This window comes from Cyrtonyx montezumae, unplaced genomic scaffold (genome assembly GCF_038088225.1).
Source record: "Cyrtonyx montezumae isolate F1298 unplaced genomic scaffold, pur_monq_1.0 scaffold_0, whole genome shotgun sequence".
Taxonomy (NCBI): domain Eukaryota; kingdom Metazoa; phylum Chordata; class Aves; order Galliformes; family Odontophoridae; genus Cyrtonyx; species Cyrtonyx montezumae.
Window position 1 is genome coordinate 8,444,209 of NW_027071824.1, and position 21,459 is coordinate 8,465,667.

Below are 21,459 nucleotides of genomic sequence, written 5' to 3' on the forward strand. Positions count from 1 at the left end.
TCACCCTCTCTCAATCACTCAATGCGGCTTTATGGCCAGATCACATGGACAGCACATGGCAAAGCAGTTGTGATCTCTGATTTCCTCCATATATTTATTTTCTACCCATCACCACTGCCCAGATGTTATTTCCTGCTTGATCCTATTTGCATCTACCTGAAGTTTAAGAGAATCTTTGGAAACGCTGGACTATATTTCATTTGTTTTTATTGTTAGTGCTTTGGGCACCTGTGTAGGTACAGTTGTGACCCTTCCCTGTGTGTATGAACTGCACACAGTATGCTTTATTTACAATAACACAGCTCGCGTATAGAAACAAGGGACATTTGATCTTGGTGTTCCTGAGGTTCATATTTATGGAATTAAACTAACTTTTTGTTGGTGGTGGCAGTGGTAACAATGTCTTTTTCTAAATACTGGCCCACTGGGTAGAGAAGAACTGCTATCTACAACAGAAAAAGAGTTTCCAAACAGATATGGATCTTTCTAACAATCTGACTCCAAAAGTTTGTCAGTCTACACAAAAATAACACAATGAAGCTATGTGTGTTAATGCACAAAGAGGTCCACAAGAACATCTGTACCTCTCTCCCATCCTCCCTCCCCTATTCTAAGTCCCACCTATCAAGGGTTGAAAGCTGAACTAGAGTTCAGATGGGATTTTGAAGAACAACTAGCCCAGAGGCACATTGAGTGGGGCAGCTTTTGTGTCTGGGCAAAGTCCCACGGAGAGGAAGCAGCCCTCTATCTTTTCTCTCCACTTGCTTCAATGGGGATCTTTCCTTTGCCGTGTCATGCTACCTGGGACACAACTGGGACTATTACATGTATAAAGCCCGAGTAGTCCAGCCCAGTCACTGCCAAGAGTATAGTACAGGTACTAGTGAAAAAAGGTGAAGAACCATAACATGGGGTCTCTGTGGGAAGAAAGGATGGGAAACCGATCAGGTACCTTATGTCCAACCCAAGATGTCCTGGCTAATTGTCCTTCTGGGATCTCTTCACAGAGCAGTATGCATGCAGTAAAACACTTAAACACTTGCTTCGGCCGACGGTGTGTGTGAACATGTTTTGTGCAGATGCCTCATCCCTCAGTTCTGTACGCCCTGATACAAGGAGCCTCTTTGGAGAAAGTCCCACAGATTGGCAGTGGATGTTTTCAGAGGGCACTGACACCTACACATGCAGGTTACATGGCACTAGCACAGAGTTCAACTTCCACTCAGAGCTTCCCAGGCAAGAATAGCGATCCCAAAACAGAAGGGAAGTTATCCAGGGGTGCTTTGATGGGAGCTCCCACATGGTGCTCCATTTAACAACTTCACACTGTGCTCTGTTCACTTCCTCCCTCTTTGTTGTGTGTCCAGAAAGACTCTGACCTCAGAAGTGCTCTCTCCACGTATTTATAGCAACAAGCCCGGGCCAATCGAAACTTCAAAGCCACCCTTTCCAGCAGTGCACTTCACAAGGACAGGCCTTCCTGCCAGATAACCCCCAGCCCTCTAGTTTCCCAGCAGTGGCAGTGCAGTGCGAGGGGGCCTGGTCCCACAGGGTAGTACCACAGCAGGGATAAGGGAAATGTGCAGGGAGCTGGGAATGCAGGGCTGTGATGGGAGCATCACAGGGCACGCACAGGAGAGCGGGACTGCCATAGTGAGTAGGTCTCAAATCCCTTGGAAAGAAAATCCCTGTGCCTCTTGTGCAATGGGTTATCTTCTGTTAACACAGGGACACTGCCTGATCTATGCTGAGGCTGGGCTGACAAGGAGCCAAGCATCAGCTTTCACCACTCGGTGACAGAACACACAGCCCTGGCACAGCCAAAATAGACACGAGATCCTAACATACCCATTAAAGGAGACAAAACCCAAGTGTACACCCTTCATGGTGACACAGGGAACAGCTATGGATAGAGTGGGTCGCATGTTTTAGTGCCTCATTTGTCTTTTTTTCCTCCACCATTATTTTTCACAGTTCCATGACTCACAGCATTACAGGGGCACAAAAGATGGCCAGCACTCAGGGCAGGAAGGGAGGTCATGTCCACAGAAAACCAGCTTTGGGGCACAAAGGGAGGGATAACCACCTGCTGGAGAGGAAAGCACTGAGACAATGAGGTGCTGAGGCAGTCTGTAACTTTTCTTTGATCCCAATTGAGTCTTTTTTAATTCCATATAGAAAGCAAAGAGAAGAACAACAAACCTTTCTGCTAAGCCAGTAACTTTCTCATATTCATTTTCCTGCTCTGTAATGGAAACAAAGGCCCTACCCAGCATTAATGAAAAAACAAACAAAAGCAGAAGCTCATTAGTGATAAAAGTTGCATTTCCAGCCAATTATTTACTGTTTCTGCTTCTAAAGAGTCTATCTATACACTGCATAGGAGTCAGCTGAAAGCACCTTCAGCAAACACCTTTGGTCAATTTGTTCAAACTCTTATCACAGTAAGTAGCAAGATAACATGTATTATCTGCTTGGCCTTACTGTCACCTCCTCACTAGTTCCCAAGTTCATATATTGAAAAACTATTCATCCTCATAGCTTGCCCCACAGTTTGGCAAAAGCAGGCCAACAAGGCAAGTTTCAGAAGGGCCCTGCAAGTCATAGCACCTGCAGCCCTCCAGAAATGAACTGCAAGCTCAGGCTGTGGAAAGTACCTTCACATCACTACCATCACCCTGCATCCTCCACATAATGTGTGCAGGTTTATTTCCAGAGCTTGCTGCCCTCAGTGCCAGCTGTAGGAACAGGGCTAGCAAAGCCAACCAAATAGCACCCCAGAGCTGGTACAGCTTCCCGTCCTCCTCCACATGTAATTCCACTCCCGTGCTTCACACAGCCAGCATGAACCACGTGTAAGGTAGCCTGGTATCACCTGCTCAGCATCTCCTGCCACAACAAAATCATTAATATCATATCAATAAGACTATTGCACACCTGTTCCCTAGCACCACCTGGAGGCAAACTGTGTCCTTCACGAATTCAATGGAACTGGTTCCTGTAGATCCAGGATAACAAAAGGCCCTAACTGCTCTGGCTCAGAGCTTCAGGAGATTCAAGTGGTGCTGACCTGTATTGCACACTGTAACAGAGACTAACGCTTCAAGTTTTGTTGTTTGCTGCAAGACTGCTTAGAAACATATTTAAATTTGGTATAACTCTGGGTAAAAAGCAGAACACAACGTGGGTATGGGTATGCTTTACATCACAAGGTTTTGCTCCCATTTTAATTTACCGGAGAGCTGATACCTTCTCCATCTGAACCCTCGAAATAGCAAATAAAAACAAAATCTTCTTCCTGGCCTGTAAGACAGAAGTATTCAGCTCTTAGCAATCTAATATGCCAATCAAGCCAATATTATCTTTCCTCCTCATGAAACCCACAGAAAGGCAGACATCTGAAGAATTCAGAATAGGGCATTACAAATCATTTCCCAAAGGCGCAACCAGGAAAACACTTAAACAGAAAGACAGGAAGAAGTCCAACCTGGAAAATCATGTATGTGTACAATCTTAAAGCAAGTGCTCTTGCCAAGGGCTGGTAGGATGCATGATTTTCTACCAAAGGTGGTCACGGACCAAAAAACAGTACTTCACTATTTTCTTCACGAAGCTACTAACAACCCCCAGGGAGACAAGGCCTGTACCTCCCTACTTGGCCCTCAGAATAAGTGACATTTTTAACTCACCTCTTCATTGTTTAATTCAACACATTTTTGCTCAGTATTTCAGCAGATGCACGTTCATATAAGGTAATGTGAGACATCACAATACCCAATTCTTGCAACACTGGTTATCATAGCAGAATCCAGAGCAGACAAGTCCCTCTAAGATCTCAAGAGCATTGGACTCATTACCCTTTCACGTTCCCTGCCTCCTTATACTAGGCAGACAGAAGAGTAAGCCTGTAAATAAGACCCAATCCAGAGTTCTTTGAGAATGATTCAAAAAATAATAATAAAAGCACACCCTTCTCAATATAGCGAAGATCTGAGCAACTCTTTTGTTACTGTATGCAAGGGAAAAGAAGGGGGAAAGTAGGAAGACTGCCATGCTTTCCTTCCAACTGCACACTGAAAAGAATTGGAGTTGTTACCTGCTCTGCTCAGCTGGGGTTTTCAAGCAGGTCCTAGTGGAGCTAATGTGTCACAAACACGGAGCCACAGACAAGTGACTTCCAGTCAGTGGAAAGAAGCACAACATATCTTTATCACATTTAAAAGACAGTAACATTGTATACAAAGAAAGCTATATTTGTTAGTAACTTGTATCTGTATAACACTGTGCTCACTTCTTGACCTCTCATAGCAAAACTCCACTTAAGGCCAAGATGTATGTTGGTTTTATTTATTATGCCATAACCAATAGTTTCAGTAACACCATATATTTCAGTTTCTAAGTCTATACCTGAAGAAAGTTACGAAGCTTGGGGAATACTTGCAGCGCATTCTGCGTCGTCACTTCTATAACTTCTTCAACTGGAATTCCTTTAATTTTAGCAATAAATTCTGCAGCAATGTAAACATTTTTTGGTTCGTTTCTCACCTGATTTAAAAAATATATATAAAAAAAAAAATCAGACCAAATAACAGATTCCTCCAGACAAGTGCTTCAGACTCAGTACTTCCTGACATACCTTCAGTCACATCACAGTATTTATGGTAAAGAATGTACAGATACCTACTGTCCTTGAATCATTTTCCCCTCTGATCCTTTCTGGAATGCAATCTCTTCAGCTACTTCTCTGACTTGTTCATCTCCAAATTTCCACACCTGGCAATCTCCTTCATCCCTTGTCCATGCCTACACTACTCTCCCATGCCAGCAACTAATCTCCACGAGGAGCCATTGTGGATAAACATACATAGAAATCCCCCTCATCATTTACCTGTTTTTCAGGCCCCAGAGCAGGAGAGTCAGTTTCCAAGCATATCCTTTCCAGAGGTAGCATTTTCACAAGTTTCTGCTTCTTGAAGAAAATAAAGATAACTGTTGAATGTTTTACATATTTAAGACTTGCAGGAAAAAAAAAAGAGAGATAAAAAGATAAGCTCTGCATTTAAAAGCACTGTTCAAAGACTGACACCACTGTCAGTATACTATCAGCAAGTCCAGAATGGCAGCAAGAATACCAGGAGTTGCTCAAGTCCCTTTTAAAAACAATTATCCCTTTTTTTGTAGCTCTAAACATCTGAAGCACTATTACCTGAATACTGAATCCTTTATTACTTTATCAAATCATGTGATTATTTTCCACAGAATACCCCACAATTAGATTGTCAATGCAGTCTTAATCTGCTACTTTTCTGTATACAGAGCACTTGAAAATCCTTTTTCCTACCTCTGCTTCTAACACTCAGCCCTCTCCCTCCTGCAGCTTCCTACCCTCATCCCCAACCACATCCATCCCTCACAACCTTCCAATATGAATGCTGCCTTTTCTTTTCATACATTTCCTGAGCTTGTTACAGAAAATGATGACAGTGCAGGATGGAAACAGACTGCTACCTGAGGAGTCAGCATAGTTTGCAGCAGCCCAGAGTAGAAACAGAAGCAGCATTTCACTAAGGCCAGGGCTGAAACTGGCTAGTGCTGATTTTAAGCAGTGTAGCTCAAGTTTCAAGAGGCATGCCGTGGAGTGATCACAATTAGTCCTGTAACTTAGCCAATTGCAAGTGGGTTTCCTTTCAAACAAAAAGTGCCATAGCTCTGAGATAAAAGCTAGTCTTTTCCCATGAGTCATCTCTCTACTCTAAAACATTACAGTATCAAAAGTTTCCACAGAAAAGTTCTTAAGAACACAGTAAAAAGAGAACAAACACTCATTTTCTTAATGCTTGCTTCTCAGGAATAGCTAAACTGTTTTAGTAAAAATTTATATTCCAAATGTCTAGCTAAGGCAAAAGTCCCAGACTTGCAGCCAAAGTAAAAAGGCAATTTTAAAAGTAACCAAAAGCAGGATGTTCTATCAAAAAGCATCAAGTGGCTGTAATTGTATCTGTCTATGATAGTCCTTTAAACTATACTGACTTAATGAAAAACAACCAAACATTCTTTTGAGCTGCACAGTAAAAATGTTATGTTAGTTATGTCTGTCAACATGTTAAGCTGTCAACTATCACCTGCAGCACCCATGCACCAAGGAGCGACCCCCTTCAAATGTTACCTGACCACTCCTAATAATAGAAGGAGGAATGGAGAAGAAGTATCCAGCTTTCACCCCTTCCATTGCTACAGATGGCTTCCCATCAAATGCATGAAGCAACACCTTTGAAGCACCTTGGAAAAGATAAACAAACCAATTTATTAGCAGTGTTTACAGCAGGTTCACCAAGTCAGACTCTAAATTGACCTCTGCTCCACCAAAGAGCAAATACAGAATCTCTGCACCACAAGTTTATTGGGCATAAAATGATAGGAAGGCATTCCAAAACTGAAAAAAAATATTCTATGAAATTCTGTTGGCAAAAAATAAGAGGAAAAAAATACATTAAAAAAAACACCTTGCTCCTTTAAGAGATTAATGGTTGGTCTTCCAGCTGAGCGGGAGTGAACATTTCTACAAAGGAAAGAGAGAGAGGCCAGGCATTAGGAAATTAAGCAACAGTATCTGTACCTATATTTCAATAAACACAGATCACAGAATCATAGAGCTTGGAAGGGACACCTGTAGGTCATCCAGTCTAGTCCCCTGCTACAGCAGGCTCCCTAGAGAAGATTGCAATAAACTAACAGCAGGTTGGGAAGAAAACAATTCATCTGCATTACCACTTTTACCAGGAAAAAAGTGCAGAAATGTGTATTTAAATCATTTTAGCCACACAGAATATTAAGCAACAGCACTGTGAGGACAGGATAGAGAAGTCTGCTGCATTCGTGGGCAAAATTCAGTAATTTCATCTCAGGTTGGAGAAGGTCAGGACACTAATACCAGTTTAAGCCTTGTAAGTTCTGGAGGATCTTAGTAATTATAAATGCTGGGAACTATTCCCGGAGGTTACTGAGATCTGGAAAATTCTCCTATTAGTTAAACTTACAAAGGCAAATCCAGTCTTCTTGCTAACTCAACCTGCTTGATCAGAACCTGTCTTTGTGCTTCCTTGTGTTCATCTGTGCTGGCAAATCTGGGAGTGAAATCTAATCCAACCTATGGTACAAGAACAAAAGTGAGGAAGTTTTACAGATCTAGCGCTTGACTAAACCAATAGCATAGGGAGAAAAACACAAAAGGCTCAAACCTGCAAGGCATTCCAAAACGTATTTACCAAAGTTGGCAATTAAGAAGGCTGTAGCCACAGCTGCAGCTTAATTCAGAAAGGAATTTATTGTCAAAATAAGAGTTTTGATTATGAAAGCATTTGAGGGCAGAGCCTGTATTTAGCATTTTAATCCGAGTTTTTATATATTAAATATTATTTCAGACTAAATCTCAAAGCTGGATCTCCAATCTAAGTTGAATTTCTGACTTGAACCTGTAACTTATCTTTAACAAAAATTACTCATTAATTCTATGCTTTTTTGATCTAAGCATGTTCAAACAGAATTTAAACTTTGTCAAAGAATCCAAACTCGCAGTGACACCAACCAAAGACCTTGTTAAAGTATAGGAACAACACAGAATTACAGAACATCCTGAGTTGGAAGGGACCCATAAGGATCACTGAGTTCAACTCCTGGCTCCACACATGACAAATTTAGCTCCGAGTTGTCTCCACACTTGCCTTTCCTCCAGCAAGTGCAGAGCCAACCACAAACTACTCTGCTACCAAAATACCAAAGGGACAGACTCTACCCTAAAGTTTTCAAGCTTCTGATTGTTTATATACAATATAATAAACATTATGTGCATAGAGCCAGACAAGGAATCACAAGAAAAAAGGACTCATAAGTCATCAAGGCATGCTGAAACCACAGGCTGGCCTAACTGTGTTGGGGAAGAGAAGAAGGATCTGAACAAGGGTAACTATTTCCTAGTAACAGTATAATGAAGGAAAACAGGGATTTGGGCAAATCTATGAAGGAGAGCACATTGAGAGAATTACAAATGAGACTTGGTGTTTTTTTAGACCGCCAGCAACATTTATAAGTTATACAAAGCCAAGCATTCAGTAAACTTTTCTAACTCTGGTGGCAGATGCTGCCAAAACCATACACATTTGAACCCATTTTGGAATTCCACTTACTTCGCCGATCGCCACCAAGTTATCTTTGTAGAGTTCTATAAGTGGCAATGCCGCATCCAGATCCTGCAAGAACAAAAGTAATCCTCATTGACCTTATGAGGTGGAGGCTGCGTGAATGCAGAGTAGTGATTCATTTGAACTCCCTGGCCACAAAAGGCACACTGTTGGATCATGGGCAACGTGCTGTCCACTGGAACACCTAGGTCCTTCTCAGCAGAGCTGCTTTCCAGCAGGTCAGCCCCTAACCTGTACTGATTCATACAGTTATTCTCCCACAGGTGCAGGAGCCTACACTTACACTTGTTGAAACTCACTAGGTTTCCCTCTGCCCAACTCTCCAGCATGCCCAGGCCTTGCTGAGTGGCACCAACAGGTTTCTGCTGTGTTAGCCACTTCCCCCAGCTTTGTATCATCAGCTTTTCCCTTCTCTTAAATTCTAAAACTTAAACTTGCCATTACTGGGAGTCAAGCCATCAACCATACTTCAGAGACCTGCTTTACTCAAAGACCCCTCCTTTCAATGTGAACTTTCCATAGGACCAGAAGAAGTAAAAAAACCCACAGTCAGTCTGGTCACGCTATGTGGCTGCAGACAGCTCCCCAAGCTCCCCAGACTAACGGCACAAAGTGGTATCCTCCCACTCCCATGCTAACAAAGGGCCATCTGCAAACACGATGCATTCTGTTCACTGTAAGCAAATTATTCACTTGAGATTTTTAGAACTGTTTGTCAGCAGCATCACTAATGGGGCCAGATGGCACCCAGTGCTACTGAAGTCACACAGGCAGATGCTGTGCTGGAGGCCCTGGGGTTTGGGTCTGCTGCATTATCCACCTTACAGGAACACAGCTAACTGGGAATCAGGCAGATCAGTGCTCCTCCTTGTAACTCCAGCACAGCCATAGCATAGAATCATAGTAAGGGAGTCTCAAAAGATCTAGTCCTTCAAAGTTTCTCCCTCACTGCAGGACAACAGCCTCTTGGCTAAGGCTGCAAACATATCAGAAAACCAACAGGCTGCTTTTTCTTTTATTTTTCTGTTCCAATTCCTATACAGACAATACTTGAAACCTCCCTCCCACTGCTGGCCACCCTTCTTTTGATGCAGCCCAGGATACAGCTGGCTTTCTGGGCTGAGTGGGCACATTGCTGGCTCATCCACCAGTACCCCCAGGTCCTTTTTGGCAGGGCCGTGCTCCATCCTTACACCCCTGGTTGTACTGATAGCAGGGGTTGCCACGACCCAGGTGCAAGATTGCACTTGGATGTGCTGAAGCTCACAAGGTTCTCCTAGCCTTCCTGCTCAGCCTGTCTAGATAGCATCCCATCCCTCAGCACGCATCACAGCTGCGCCAGGATCCCTGCCACTGCTTTACCTTTAAAGTAACGCTGCGTTGCTCTTCCGGAGAAACCTCCTGCACAGGGTGAACGCCCAGACACGGCAGCACGAACCCTGGGAACCTACAAGAGAACGCACGCACCAGCACAACGACAGACCAAGCGACTTCGAGGTGGCCAGGCCCTCGCGTCGCACCTGTGGGACAGCTCCAGCACGCTCTGGAACTCCTCCGCCTGCTCGGACACCGCCACCACTGCCGCCACCGCCGCCTGTCACAGCCACAAACAGCGCTGAGCCCGCGCTGCGGGCAGCACCTGCCGGGCCGAGGGCTGCCCCTCACCTGCCGGGCTGCCTCTCACCTGCCGGGCCGCCTGCACCACGGCCGCCACGTCCTGCAACACACACGCAGCGCCTTAGCGCCGAGCCGCGCCGCTACGGCTGCCCCCCGCCCGCCCGCGGTGCCTCACCGTCTGAAAGCAGCGCGCGGAGAGGTGGCAGTGGCAATCTATCGGCCCCACCGCCATGCCACCGCCCCACGCCCGGCCTCGGCAGGGAAGGGGCGGGGGAGCGGCGGGTTGTGCTTCCGGGCCGGCATTTTCGGTTCTGCGGAGGCGGGAAATGGCGGCCGAGTCGCCCGCCCAGCGGGATTGGCGGGTGCGGTGCTGCTCGCGGCGCGGCCTGGACGACGTGGTGGGGCTGTGCGCGCCCTTCCTGCGGGCTCTGGCCCGGGGGCAGCCGGGCGACAACGCCGCCGCGGAGGATGCCATCTGGGTACGGCCTCGGGGCGGCCCGCGGCGCGGCTGGGGTGTTCCGATACGGCACGACCCGTCATGCCGGGGTCGGGCGGTCAGCGAGCGGCAGAGCCCCGGGGTGCTGGGGTGAGGAAGCACAGGGGTCGGGTGCTGTGCTGTAAGAAGGGTACGGAGCGGCCAGAACGCGCTCCGAGGGGAACAAAGAAGCTGGTGAAGGGCCTTCTGTTTTCTAGCGGGAGTTAGGGAGGGGCTGAGGGAGGCTGAAGGGAGATCTCGTTGCTCTACAGCTGAAAGGAGGCAGTAGCGAGGAGCGGGTCAGTGTTTTCTTACAAGTGACAAGGTGGACACAAGAAAACGGCCTCAAATTGTGCTGGGGAGCTTTAGATTGGATGTCGGGAAGGATTTCTTCATACAAAGAGGAGTCATGCATTGAAACGGGCTTTCCAGGGAAGTAGGAGAGTCCCCCGTACGGGAGGTATTTAAGAAATGTGTGGACGTGGCACTAATGGATGTGATGCAGTGCTGGACCTGGTAGTGCCAGGCTGATGGTTGGAGCTTTGCTACCTTAAGGATTCCATGACTCCTGCCTGCCCCGCCAGGCACTCATACAGGGAGGGTTCTTTGTGCTGATGTTGAGCACGTATGCCCTAAAGTATAACTTCTACAGCCCGTGCATCTCTTGTAGAACTTTGAGGCAGCAGTGAGAGAGAATGTTACCATTAATGGGCAGCCCTGGGCGGAGGTATCAGCTGACTCCGAACCGAGCGGTACGTGTGGCTTTTCATTCATTTTTCATGGGTTTATTTATTTTGTTCTTTTTCTTTCAATGTTGTGTTCTTAACTGGGCAGTTCTTTCTTTGGTGACTGTGGCAACAATGACACTCATGAAACAGATGAGGTAGAACTCAAGCTTGGCTGCTTCTGTACAAAAAACTGAAGTACTACACAGCAGGAATATGGTTCTTACAGAACAGTGTTTTAAGGGAGAAGCAACTGAAAGGTATAGGAACGTGTAACTGTGACAAAAACAGAAGGGAAGACGGCATGAAGGATCTGTTCTTTACTGGAGGAAAGTAGCTTAGAAACTCACTTGTCATCTGATATTGACATAGAAGAAAATAAGGTTTAACTGTTTTTAATGTTAGCTGTCTTGCTGGAAAGTCCACAGGCTTTTGGAAAGTTACTGTTCCAAAACATAATTTTTAATTCAGGTTAGGAAAGAGCATGTTCTGCTTCTCAACTTCCCTCATAAAGAAAAAGGGAGTATACAAAATCTGATGGACTAGGGCCAGTTGATCTATTTTTAAAGCTAGAATATAGCAGCAGGATGGATCCAAGTGTGGAGGCTTCAGCTCTGCTCTAGGCACCCACTGGTTGATTGCCCAGATGGTGAAATTTTTTTCCTTGTGGCTGTTGGAATTTCCCTTACTGCATCATATCTGTTGCCTCTTGTCCTTAAGCTGCCTACCTCTGTGAAGAGCCTGCCTCCATCATCTCTAGAACCATCCTTTAGCTAGGCAAGGGTAACAGATTTCTCCTGCAGCCTTCTTTAGGCTGAACAAGCTGCTGTCTTTTATCTGCTTCTCATACATCACGTACTTCAGATGCCAGCCCTCTTGGTGTTCTGCCATTATCCAAGCAAAGGTGGCATAGTCTAGGTAGGTGAAAGTGCTGGCTGGATCACTGAGCTCACAGCATTATCTTTTATGGCTCGTTCTTTTACATCCAGGCTGATTACAAACAGATATCCTTCTGGGACCTGTTAGGTTTAAAAACTACTTCTTTGATGTGCAGGAGAAGATAGAAGGTACCTTTATCCAATTTGTAGGTGACATCAGCTAGGGTGGGATACACTAAATTAAACCTACCCCCATGGATATTCAGGGGAACATAAACAGAATGGAGAAATGCACCTATGGGAATCTCATGAAACTCAACAAGGACAAACAGCAAGACCCTAAACTTACCCCCAGTGGTGGCATAGGATGAAAAGTACCTGGGTAGCAAACAGTTAGCCACCCTAGTAATATTCTTTCAACTGGATTCTAGTCAGCAGGTCCAGATAAATGATTATTTGAAACCACAAAGTGGTTTGGGTTGGAAAGGACTTAAAAGACTCTCTAGTTCCAACCGCCTGGGCTGGGACCAGATATCTCTCTCTAAACCCCACTGTGAGCAGGAGGTTTGAGTCAGGAAGAGACCTGAGAACCCTTGCAGGCTGAGTGATTTTGTATGGCTGACATTGGCCAACATCTCATCTCTATCGAGACCAAATGATATGTTGGTTGCTACCATGTAAAATACAAATTAAGTGCTTATTATTACTGTGTAATCATATATTTAGAGGTAATATGTGCAGTATGTTTATAATTATTGTCTTTTTAAAAATAATAGTGGAGTTTCTTGGTAATCTGTTGTCCAAAGACAATTTCTTTACAATCTGCTTGCCTGCCTCTGTTAGTGGTAGATTTTCTTTTCCCGCAACTTGGTGCTTTCTGCAGTTCTGTGAAACCCAAAACATACAGATATTGAGCTGGCAATGTAGTAATAGCACCCTGGTTTTGTCAGGAAGCTTCTGCAGCTGTAGATCTAGATCTAGAATGCCGAAGCTCCCTTACACTTCTTAATGGCAAGTCTGAGAGGAATCCCACTAACTCTCAAAACTTGTTTTTGTTTGCTTTCTGGGGTTTATAATCACCTGATTCTGCACAGTGTGACCAAGAGAGGGTGCTCAAAATCCATTTGTTACCACAAGATTGAAAATAATGCATGGCTTGCAAGCTATGTTCAACACATTATTGGAAACTGTGAATGTAAATTCTAAGAAGTTTGCAAAATTAAATGTAAAAATTATAAAGCAAAACTATTTTTGGAGTTTCAAGTCTCCAGATGTATTTATCTTCATTGAGAATCGTGTTCGATTTCTTATTTCAGATGTAAGGCTGTTTTTTTCCTTAGGACTTTGTCTCAAAGAAAAGAAATGCTGTATTTAGGAGCATCATTACAATGACTTTGTTGTGTGCTTGCCATGCTTAGGTTCCGACATCAAAATTCTTGAAGATCAGCTTGATGAACTGATAGTAGAGACAGCAACAAAGCGTAAGCAGTGGCCTAAGAAGATACTGGTGCATGCTATCCAAACCATGAAAGCAGAGCAAGAGATGTTGGTGAGTAACACAGATGGTCAGGAAACCTTTGCTATAGCTGCTGCTGTGTAATTTGAAGGAACAAATCGTCAAATATCGACCTTTAAGTTTCTTCCCACAGTTGCATTTGATTTTGTCATTGCAAGGGCACTAGGTAACTATACAGTGAGGCAGATTACAAACTGACCAAACTGCAGACCCCCGGAGTTGTGATCAGCAGTGTGAAGTCTACCTGAAGGCAAATATACCCCAGGGGCTGATGCTGGGACCAGTACTGCCTAACGTCTTCATCAGTGGACTGTATGGTGGGACAGAGTGTACCCTCAGTGAGTTTGCAGACAGCACAAAACCAGGAATGGCTGATTCATTGCATGGCTGTGCTGTTCAGAGGAATCTGGATATGCTATGAAGATGGACTGACAGGAAACTCATGAAGTTCAGCAAAAGATAATGCTGGGATAAGAAATAACCACATGCACGAGGCCAGGCTTCCCAACAGCTGGAAAGCAGCTTTGTTGAACAGGCCCTGACTGCCAAGCTGACTGTGAGCCAGAAACGCACCCTTGTGGCAAAGGAGGCCAACAGCCTCTTCTGCAATAGGAAGAGCACTACCAGCTGGCTGAGGTTGTGACATGTCAGAAGTATGGGTCCAGTTCTGGGCTCCTCAGTGCGAGAAAGATGTGAACAAATTGGAGAGAGTCCAGTGACAAGTCACTGATGTCATGGCATTGTTCAGCTTGGAAGAGAGAAGTCTTGGGTGTATCTGAGCACTGTGTATGAATACTGCATGCAGTAGGAGAGAAGTGTGACCCACGTTCATCTCAGTATTCAAACAATGCTCTCAGACATAGGGTTTGAATTTTGGGTGGTCCTGTGTGGAGCCATGAGCTGGGCTGTGTGAGCCATGTGGGTCCATTCCAACTCAGGATGGTCTGCGATTCTATGAAGAGATGCTGTTGCATAACACCAAGATTTAACAAGACCTGATCATTTTGCAAAGGGAAGCTATGTTCCAACTGAATCCTAAATTAGATGACTTATTTAGGATGGTTCTCAAACTCCTTTATTCTGCAGCTGACCTTCTCCAATTTTACTACACAACTAGATGATTATTTCAGTTGTGTCTGCAAAATACAGAAACATGTTCATGTTCCCATGTCTTTTCTTGCATTTCCTTCTTCCCCAGTAGTTAGTTTCTTCTAATTCTATCCTTAATATAATTAAATATTGATTATATTAATTAGTAGTTAACTTCATGCCATCGTTCAGTGATGTCACAAGATTCACAGTAGAGCCAAAGAGCTGGAGCATCTGCTTTTTGCAGGAGATTGTTCTTACCCTTGCACAAGTAAATGCAGTGATAAAATACAGTAATTCAAATAATTTTTCTTAGCTTTTTATCTTGATGGCTGTACAAGTTTACTACTCTGTGAAAGAGTACTGTTTTTGTGAACGGTTCGTTAGAAGTCAGAGGTGTTCTTTTTCCTCAGTTGTTCAGCAGATGGTAATGCTGCTTCCAAAACATCTGGATTTTAATTTAGAAATTCTCATACTTTAATCATTAGAATTCCACAAACCACAGCAGATTTTGGAGACATGTTCTCAGTGAACTTAACTGTGTTAATCAGAACATCGTTTCTACTAGATGAGTATTAAATAACATCTAATACACTCTATCTAATTCCACCACCATCTCTTTCTATTGACCTTTCTCCGTTGTTCTAAATGCTGTGTATTCAGCAAAAAGCAAGAGAGTGTTTCTGAATTTTTCTCTTTTGAATTTGCAGAAGCTCTACCAACCTGTTGTAACACCAGAAGAGATCAGATCACAGCCTTCTCAAGGTAATGATTTCTCAGGGGAGGGCAGTGGTACTGAGGGAGTGCTGCCTTCCTTACTGGCTAGCAACAAACCTGTATGCAGGTTAACTCATATTTCTCTTGTTCTGAATACTCTCTGCTGTCATATGCTGTTCTTAAAGACAGAAGATGCCACTATGAGGGCACGGGGAAGAAACTGTTAAGTATTCACTCTTTTTCTTACCTCTATTCCCCCTATGTTCTTACCTCTTTTCTTCACCACTGGTAGAGGCAAGATGCGGAACTAGATGGACCGCTGACATTATACTTTGACCATTCTTGTGTTCCTTTCTAAATAAATACTAGAAATGCTTCAGTCTCTCTTCCTAATCAGGCTGCTTCCTCAGGGAATTGAAAGCTGTCCTGTGGTACTCTCTGCTGGTAGGGTTGACTCTCCTCACTTGTAAAACACGTATCAAATTGTATCCTGCTTATGATATCTTTTACACTTTTACGTAAGTCTTCTACGCCCTTTAGGAAGGTTATTCCTTGTTATGAGGCATTTGTATAAGATGATGTGATGTGTATTTTGCAATAGTAAAATAGGATGTGCGTTTTCTGTAGCTGGCTGAAATAAATGCCTTGCCTGTTTTTATGCTTTTACTGAAAAGCAACAGGATTTATGTAGGTCACGCCAAAAGTAATGTCTCATATTTGTTTCAGTGCAAACTATAATGGATACAAAGAGCACATTAACACTACTTGATAGAGCAGATTCTTAGCTACAAAACTATTTTTCAACGTAGTCACTACTGTTAGCAGTGCATCTTAGCCAATGAGGAACAAGAGCCTGAATGCTGCACTTGTAAAAATCTGCAGCCATGGAGGTGGTCACTGTTGCACAGCTGCCATGGCTGTGTCATCACTAGGAAAATGGTGCCTGTGCAGTCTGTCTTTCACTGGCCCAAATAAATGGAAGTCAGAAGGCACCACGTCTGAACTATACAGTGGGTGTGCTAGGACAGTCCAGCCAAGGTTGGCAGTGTGCTCCATGGTCTCCAGACTGGTATGGGGCCTGGCTTTTTTTGTGTTGCAAGAGAAAGATTGCTTTCTTTCCTGGCCCGACTCTGGAAGTTCAAGCCTTTGGCTTAGTCAGCATCAGGATGTAGTGGTCAGAGGTAATGGTCTGCCCGGGTTTCAAGAAATACTGAAGGATCTCAAAAGTTCATAAGTTCATAAGGTTGGAAAGGACCTATAAGATCATCTAGTCCAACCATCCTCCTATCACTATCTCTACCCAACTACTAAATTAAATCCTTTAGCACCTCATCTAAACGCTTCTTGAACAGTGCTAGGGAAAAGGCAGTGCACATCACATACCCACTGAGGGCTGCATCTTGACCTTTTTCCTTGTTGGGGAGTTCACTTGTCACCACTCCATAGAGTGATGTTTTGACTCTGACTCATAGTGATGACACAACGTCTTGTCACTGGTAATGATGTGATCCTGGAAACTGTCACCTTCAGCCTTGCATTGATTCAATAGGTTCTGAAGAACTTGCATATGCTGTTCCTGTGTAAGGATTTATAAGACCCACTTGGTGCAGACTTTGTGATATTCCCATGTTGCCACCATCATATCCAAAGCAGTGAAGCTGATATTCAGCTCTGAACACAGTACTCCAGTCATAATCTGCCAATGTGTGTACATGAGCTGATCTAGGCACTCTTCATTTCGTGGTATAACAGCTCTTCATGGCTGTCCAGAACATGGCTTGTATTTCATGTTGGTGTCACCACTGCTGAAATGCAGCACCCACTTCCTCACTGTGCTCACATCCACTGTTTGCTCACCATCGACATCCAGCAAATGCTGATGAACGTCAGTGGGTGCCATTTTTTCGGCATGGAGGAATTCAGTGACACACCTTTGTTTGATACACTCCTGTGTCACGTGCCATTTTGTCAGACTGCTCCTCTGTTACCATCTGTCTCCTGGCAATGACATGTAATGGGATATTGGTGGGAAGGTTCGATCTTTTCTGCCATACCACCAGCGTCCACCTCTGACATGGTGGGCCGATGTAATAAAATAGGAGGTGTTACTTTTGGAGCAGTCTTTGTACCAATGCTGTTTTAAGTGGACAGTCACGATGGGAGAACTGTCTGTGGATTACTGCACGTGCTGTAAAGCTGATATAACAGGCAGAGGTGTTAAATAGAGTTTGAGAAGCAAGGCTCAGGCCTCCAGCTCTCACTCTGCTGATCTGGCTTCACTCTAGGCATCGTTTCCTCTTTGTAAACAGGAGATGTTGCTTCCAGAAGTGCCAGCCTATGCAGCAAAGCAGCTAACAGGAGCAGCAAAGAGTGCGCTTCGTGTCTGCACCTCTTTTGGTTTCTAGTGTGTAATTCTATGCTCTCCTCATATGAATTAGCTACTTACAAGCTAGTAAGAGCTTGCGCTATGGTTTTACCTTTTCACTTTAGGTAATGGGAAAGCCTCAGTTAAGACAGCATAGAGTTTGTGCTGAATATTAGTATTATTTAGTATTTGGGAAGTTTATGTATCCCAGTTTAGCAAGTACAGCGGCCAGAAACAAAAAATGTTTAGATTACTCAATACCTTTCATTTCCTCTTTTCATTTCCCTATGTTTTGGAAAGCCTTGAACGCTGAGGAATATACTGCTGTCCATGTAAAGCTGAACTCCTGCAGGCAAATTGCATTTAATTGTGTGTCAGTCTTTCTGTGTAAGTGAAATAATCCCTGAAATTATTTTTACTTAACTCTCTCCTTACAACTTTGTAGTCTTCTAATCCCCATATTTTACTGCAAGAATTCCTTTTTATGGACATGTCCTTTTAGAGAATGTCCATCATAGACTTCTGTGTTGTATTTGAAGAAGCCACTACTTGTGTATTTTTTCTTCCAAACTCTGAATGATGGTGCATTTTAGCATCCGTATCCAGATGCAGACTGTGTTTCCTAAGCCAAGTTTGATTAGCACTGTTAGCACATGGGCAGACAATTTAACAAAACACCGTCTCTTGCTGTGTACTACATTTCAGCAGGAGGTCACTGTCACCTTGCACTACAATGCAGTGATTGACGTAAATCATCTTCAGTAGCATTAATTAGACTGATTTCAAAGCAGATTTGTGTTTTGCTCTGAAATGGTTTAGGTTGTGGTATTCTTCTGCAGGCACTGGTGACGCCCTACAGACAAATACTAGTAGTGGATATGAGACAGCTTAGTTCCCAGATGCTCTCTTAGCTGCTGATTTTAAGTTTTTGTTGATGGCATAGTGCCACAGGCAGGGTAATGGCAGAAAGCATGCAAAACTGCTTTATAATACCTTCAAAAGTTGAACTCCTGAACAGAACTATCAGTCGTCAAAAAATTGTGTTGATGATTGTATTGCTACTGCAATCAAATATATGCCTTTTTCCTCCAGTATTCTGCACTGCTGTCTGCCTCAGTCTCCCCAAAGGTTTCTTTTTCATTCTTCTGTTGTTAACCCAACAGAATGAGCACCTTGGTTCTTTTCTACTCCCACTTGAAAATTAAGCCAGCTTCAAAACTTTGCTTTGTTTTTTGTTTAATAAAAGGTTGAAGTTGTAAGACTGAAGATTTTCCCCCTCCATGAGATTATTTGCCTTCATGAAATCTTCTCCACAGTTATCTTTATTCTTTTGGGCATTTTTATTTCCATGGTGTAATAGGAATTTAAAAGATTTAAAAACAGATGTATTTCTTTTTAACCTCATTTATACACACACTGTTTCTGTGTCTCATGTTTTGGACAAGCTGTAGGATTTCTAGCAAAGAACTCTGTGGCTTGCAGTAGTGGAGGTCTCAATGCACTACTGCATTTGGTATGATTAAAAGTAATAAGAGTAAGATGAAGCACATCAGCTGTCATCACCAACGCTAATTAAAGGGATACATTGTAGGTTGAATTATAGAGGGACTCTGCTGCTTGTCATGCTCAGCACTGAGAAGTCAGTAGTGAGTATCAGGGAAGGAGGGGAGGAGTTACGTGTCAGAAGCTCATTGGAGCTTTATGTTTTTCTTAGATACTTACATCGCAGATCTGAAGCACGTGACAGAAGTGGCATCTGAGCAGATTGGTGAGGCAATGAAGGTGAGATCTATGCGTGCTCCAGGGGGATTTTGTTTTGTTTTCTTGTTTTGATAAGGCCATGAAACAGGAGTTCTAATTTATCTTGGTTATGGACTTGTACAAAAAAGCCTCAGTGTGCTTTGGAAGCAGATACATCTTTAGGTTTGTACTACTGAAGTTACATCTGTGAAAAGTTCTCCCTCAGTTGTAGTAGGAAGGAAGAATACCCTCTGGCTTTAGGAAGTTATTTCTTACAGAGATTTCAGAATCTGCAGCATCTGAAAAATGTCTTCTGAAGACGGTACAACTTCATGTAGACATGCGTTACTGTAGCATCAGTTTACATGTGAACTGTGTTCCTGTGATGCTGATTCAGTTTAGAAATGGAATTAAGGAACATTTAAACTTAGCATACGCTTGTCCTCTGAGCACAGACCCGTGTCACTGTAGGCTGCTAGCTGGGTTCCCAGCCTTCACCTGCCTTCCTGAGGATCATCTCTGCAGACACTGAAGCTTTTGTGCCCCTCAGAATCTAATTAACATGTCTCACTCATTGTAGCCATTACTTTTCCCATGTAACTTGAGACACTTGATTTGTTTTTGCAGTCCCTCCCAGTGCTAATAGAAAGAGCAGAAGGTTTTTCCCAAGCGTTAACTTGGCAACCAACCTTGGAACTCTGCAAGCTGCGTCAAGAAGTCTTCACTGGTTGTAATGCAAAGGAGGAAAATAATGCCCAAAACTTTGTATCACCAGCAGAAGTCACACCAACAGACACTGATAGCAGTAACAATCCTTACAGTTTGTTCAAAAGAAAAAAAGCTGCAGATACACCACAGAGAAGGTATTATCCACTTCGACGGAGGAAAATTGCCCTCGTCACATAGATTTCTCATTTAGTATTTGAGACTGGAAATTCAGAAATGTTCAGTGTATTCAATCTTTTTAAAAAACAAAACAAACTTATTCTATCCTCTAATTCAGTGCTACACAGGTGAGCTTCCTTGATTATTTACTCTTTGATTCTTTTAAGTATTTCACTTCTTATGTGCACCAGTCACACCTGATACCCTGCAAGTATGTTTACTGATTAATTCTCTTCTTTTGCCCTTTTATTACAGCACTTACCTTTGGTCTTCGAGCTTCTCAGAGCTGTGCAAATGCTTTATGCGTGTGGGCACTCCTTTTGTAAACCACTAAGAGCCCATACACAGCAGGCACATCTCTGAGGATGTTGGAGAATGTCTGATTCTCCTAAAAATACTTCATTTATACTGAGTTTGGATATTTAATAAATAAATTAAAAATACTTTCAGACTGGAACAGATTTAACCCAACAATTTTAGTACAACGTTGCGGATTTTAGAAAAGCCTTGTGCAATTCTAAAACTCATCCCTCCTGTTCCACCTCATAAGTAACCTTGTAGATCAGAAGGGTTCATTAACAGTCATCTCCATTTGAACTTGGAATTTTAATAATTACATGCATTTCCCTGCAGTGTGCTCTTTCTGCACAGTGATTCGACCATCTGCATTTTACCAACTGAGATTTCAGTTTGTGTAATTGATTGGGGGTTTCCTGGACATGACAGGATCTTGACTTGGCCACGCATTTGTGGCATTTGACTAAACTTAATAATAATCCAAAACAGTATAGATTAACAGTAAATGTGTTAAGTTGAGCTAGCTTTTTTTGTTAAGCACAGTAGTACCTAGACATTTACATAGTGGTATTAAATTAAGCATTGTGCCTTGGGCACTGGAAAGTTTTTCCAGCTTGTGACTGCATACGCTTACAGTAAGTACTCGTGTCTAAGCAATGTGCAGTGCACTCCCTCCCACAGTACATAGGGGGTGTTTTAGAAGCTGTCTTAATGGAATGTAGTGTAGTGAGAAGACAGGTGCAGCTTGATGTCTAGAGACTGACAATTTTCCAGATGTGTGACAGATTTTAGCATCATTTATTTGTAAAGGTGAGCACCCGTACCAAGACTTTATATATTTAACCGTATGTAAATATTTCCTATCGCTTTTGTATATACAAACTTCCATTTTTATACAGAGTTAAAATAAATCAATTAAGAGGGATCAAAGTTCTGCATAATGTCTGTCTTAGTCCT

General features: G+C 43.3%; 2 protein-coding genes across 3 annotated transcripts; one reads left to right on the plus strand and one right to left on the minus strand.

The window, feature by feature from the left end:
• Window positions 1–4,331: 4,331 nt before the first annotated feature.
• On the minus strand, window positions 4,332–10,067 carry TATDN3 (TatD DNase domain containing 3). 2 transcript variants are annotated; one of them, XM_065747579.1, is made up of 10 exons: window positions 9,991–10,067; window positions 9,883–9,915; window positions 9,719–9,792; window positions 9,561–9,645; window positions 8,184–8,246; window positions 7,038–7,147; window positions 6,504–6,559; window positions 6,167–6,279; window positions 4,889–4,966; window positions 4,332–4,545 (listed from the first exon to the last, which is right to left on the minus strand). In XM_065747579.1, exons 1-10 carry the CDS (start codon window positions 10,045–10,047, stop codon window positions 4,402–4,404), a joined length of 813 nt encoding a protein of 270 aa, XP_065603651.1. In that variant the 5' UTR covers window positions 10,048–10,067; the 3' UTR covers window positions 4,332–4,401. The 2 variants fall into 2 exon arrangements, with proteins under 2 accessions (XP_065603651.1, XP_065603575.1); XM_065747503.1 differs by having other exon boundaries at window positions 4,889–4,969.
• NSL1 (NSL1 component of MIS12 kinetochore complex) lies at window positions 10,046–20,381 on the plus strand. The gene is made up of 6 exons (XM_065747387.1): window positions 10,046–10,294; window positions 10,961–11,042; window positions 13,312–13,442; window positions 15,209–15,263; window positions 19,295–19,362; window positions 19,948–20,381. The coding sequence occupies exons 1-6, from the start codon at window positions 10,046–10,048 to the stop codon at window positions 20,224–20,226; spliced, it is 864 nt and encodes a 287-aa protein (XP_065603459.1). The 3' UTR covers window positions 20,227–20,381.
• The last annotated feature ends 1,078 nt before the right edge of the window (window positions 20,382–21,459 follow it).

What these genes read in the sequence shown, in the direction of transcription:
- NSL1 (XM_065747387.1), top strand. Translation starts at nt 10,046, where the DNA reads ATGCCACCGCCCCACGCCCGGCCTCGGCAGGGAAGGGGCGGGGGAGCG. An exon ending in AGCTGACTCCGAACCGAGCG is followed by an intron (nt 11,043 to 13,311) that starts GTACGTGTGGCT and finishes TGCCATGCTTAG; the next exon opens with GTTCCGACATCAAAATTCTT. An exon ending in CAGATCACAGCCTTCTCAAG is followed by an intron (nt 15,264 to 19,294) that starts GTAATGATTTCT and finishes TGTTTTTCTTAG; the next exon opens with ATACTTACATCGCAGATCTG.
- TATDN3 (XM_065747503.1), bottom strand. Translation starts at nt 10,047, where the DNA reads ATGGCGGTGGGGCCGATAGATTGCCACTGCCACCTCTCCGCGCGCTGC. An exon ending in TGGTGCAGGCGGCCCGGCAG is followed by an intron (nt 9,793 to 9,882) that starts GTGAGAGGCAGC and finishes TGGCTGTGACAG; the next exon opens with GCGGCGGTGGCGGCAGTGGT. An exon ending in CTATTATTAGGAGTGGTCAG is followed by an intron (nt 4,970 to 6,166) that starts GTAACATTTGAA and finishes ATTTTCTTCAAG; the next exon opens with AAGCAGAAACTTGTGAAAAT.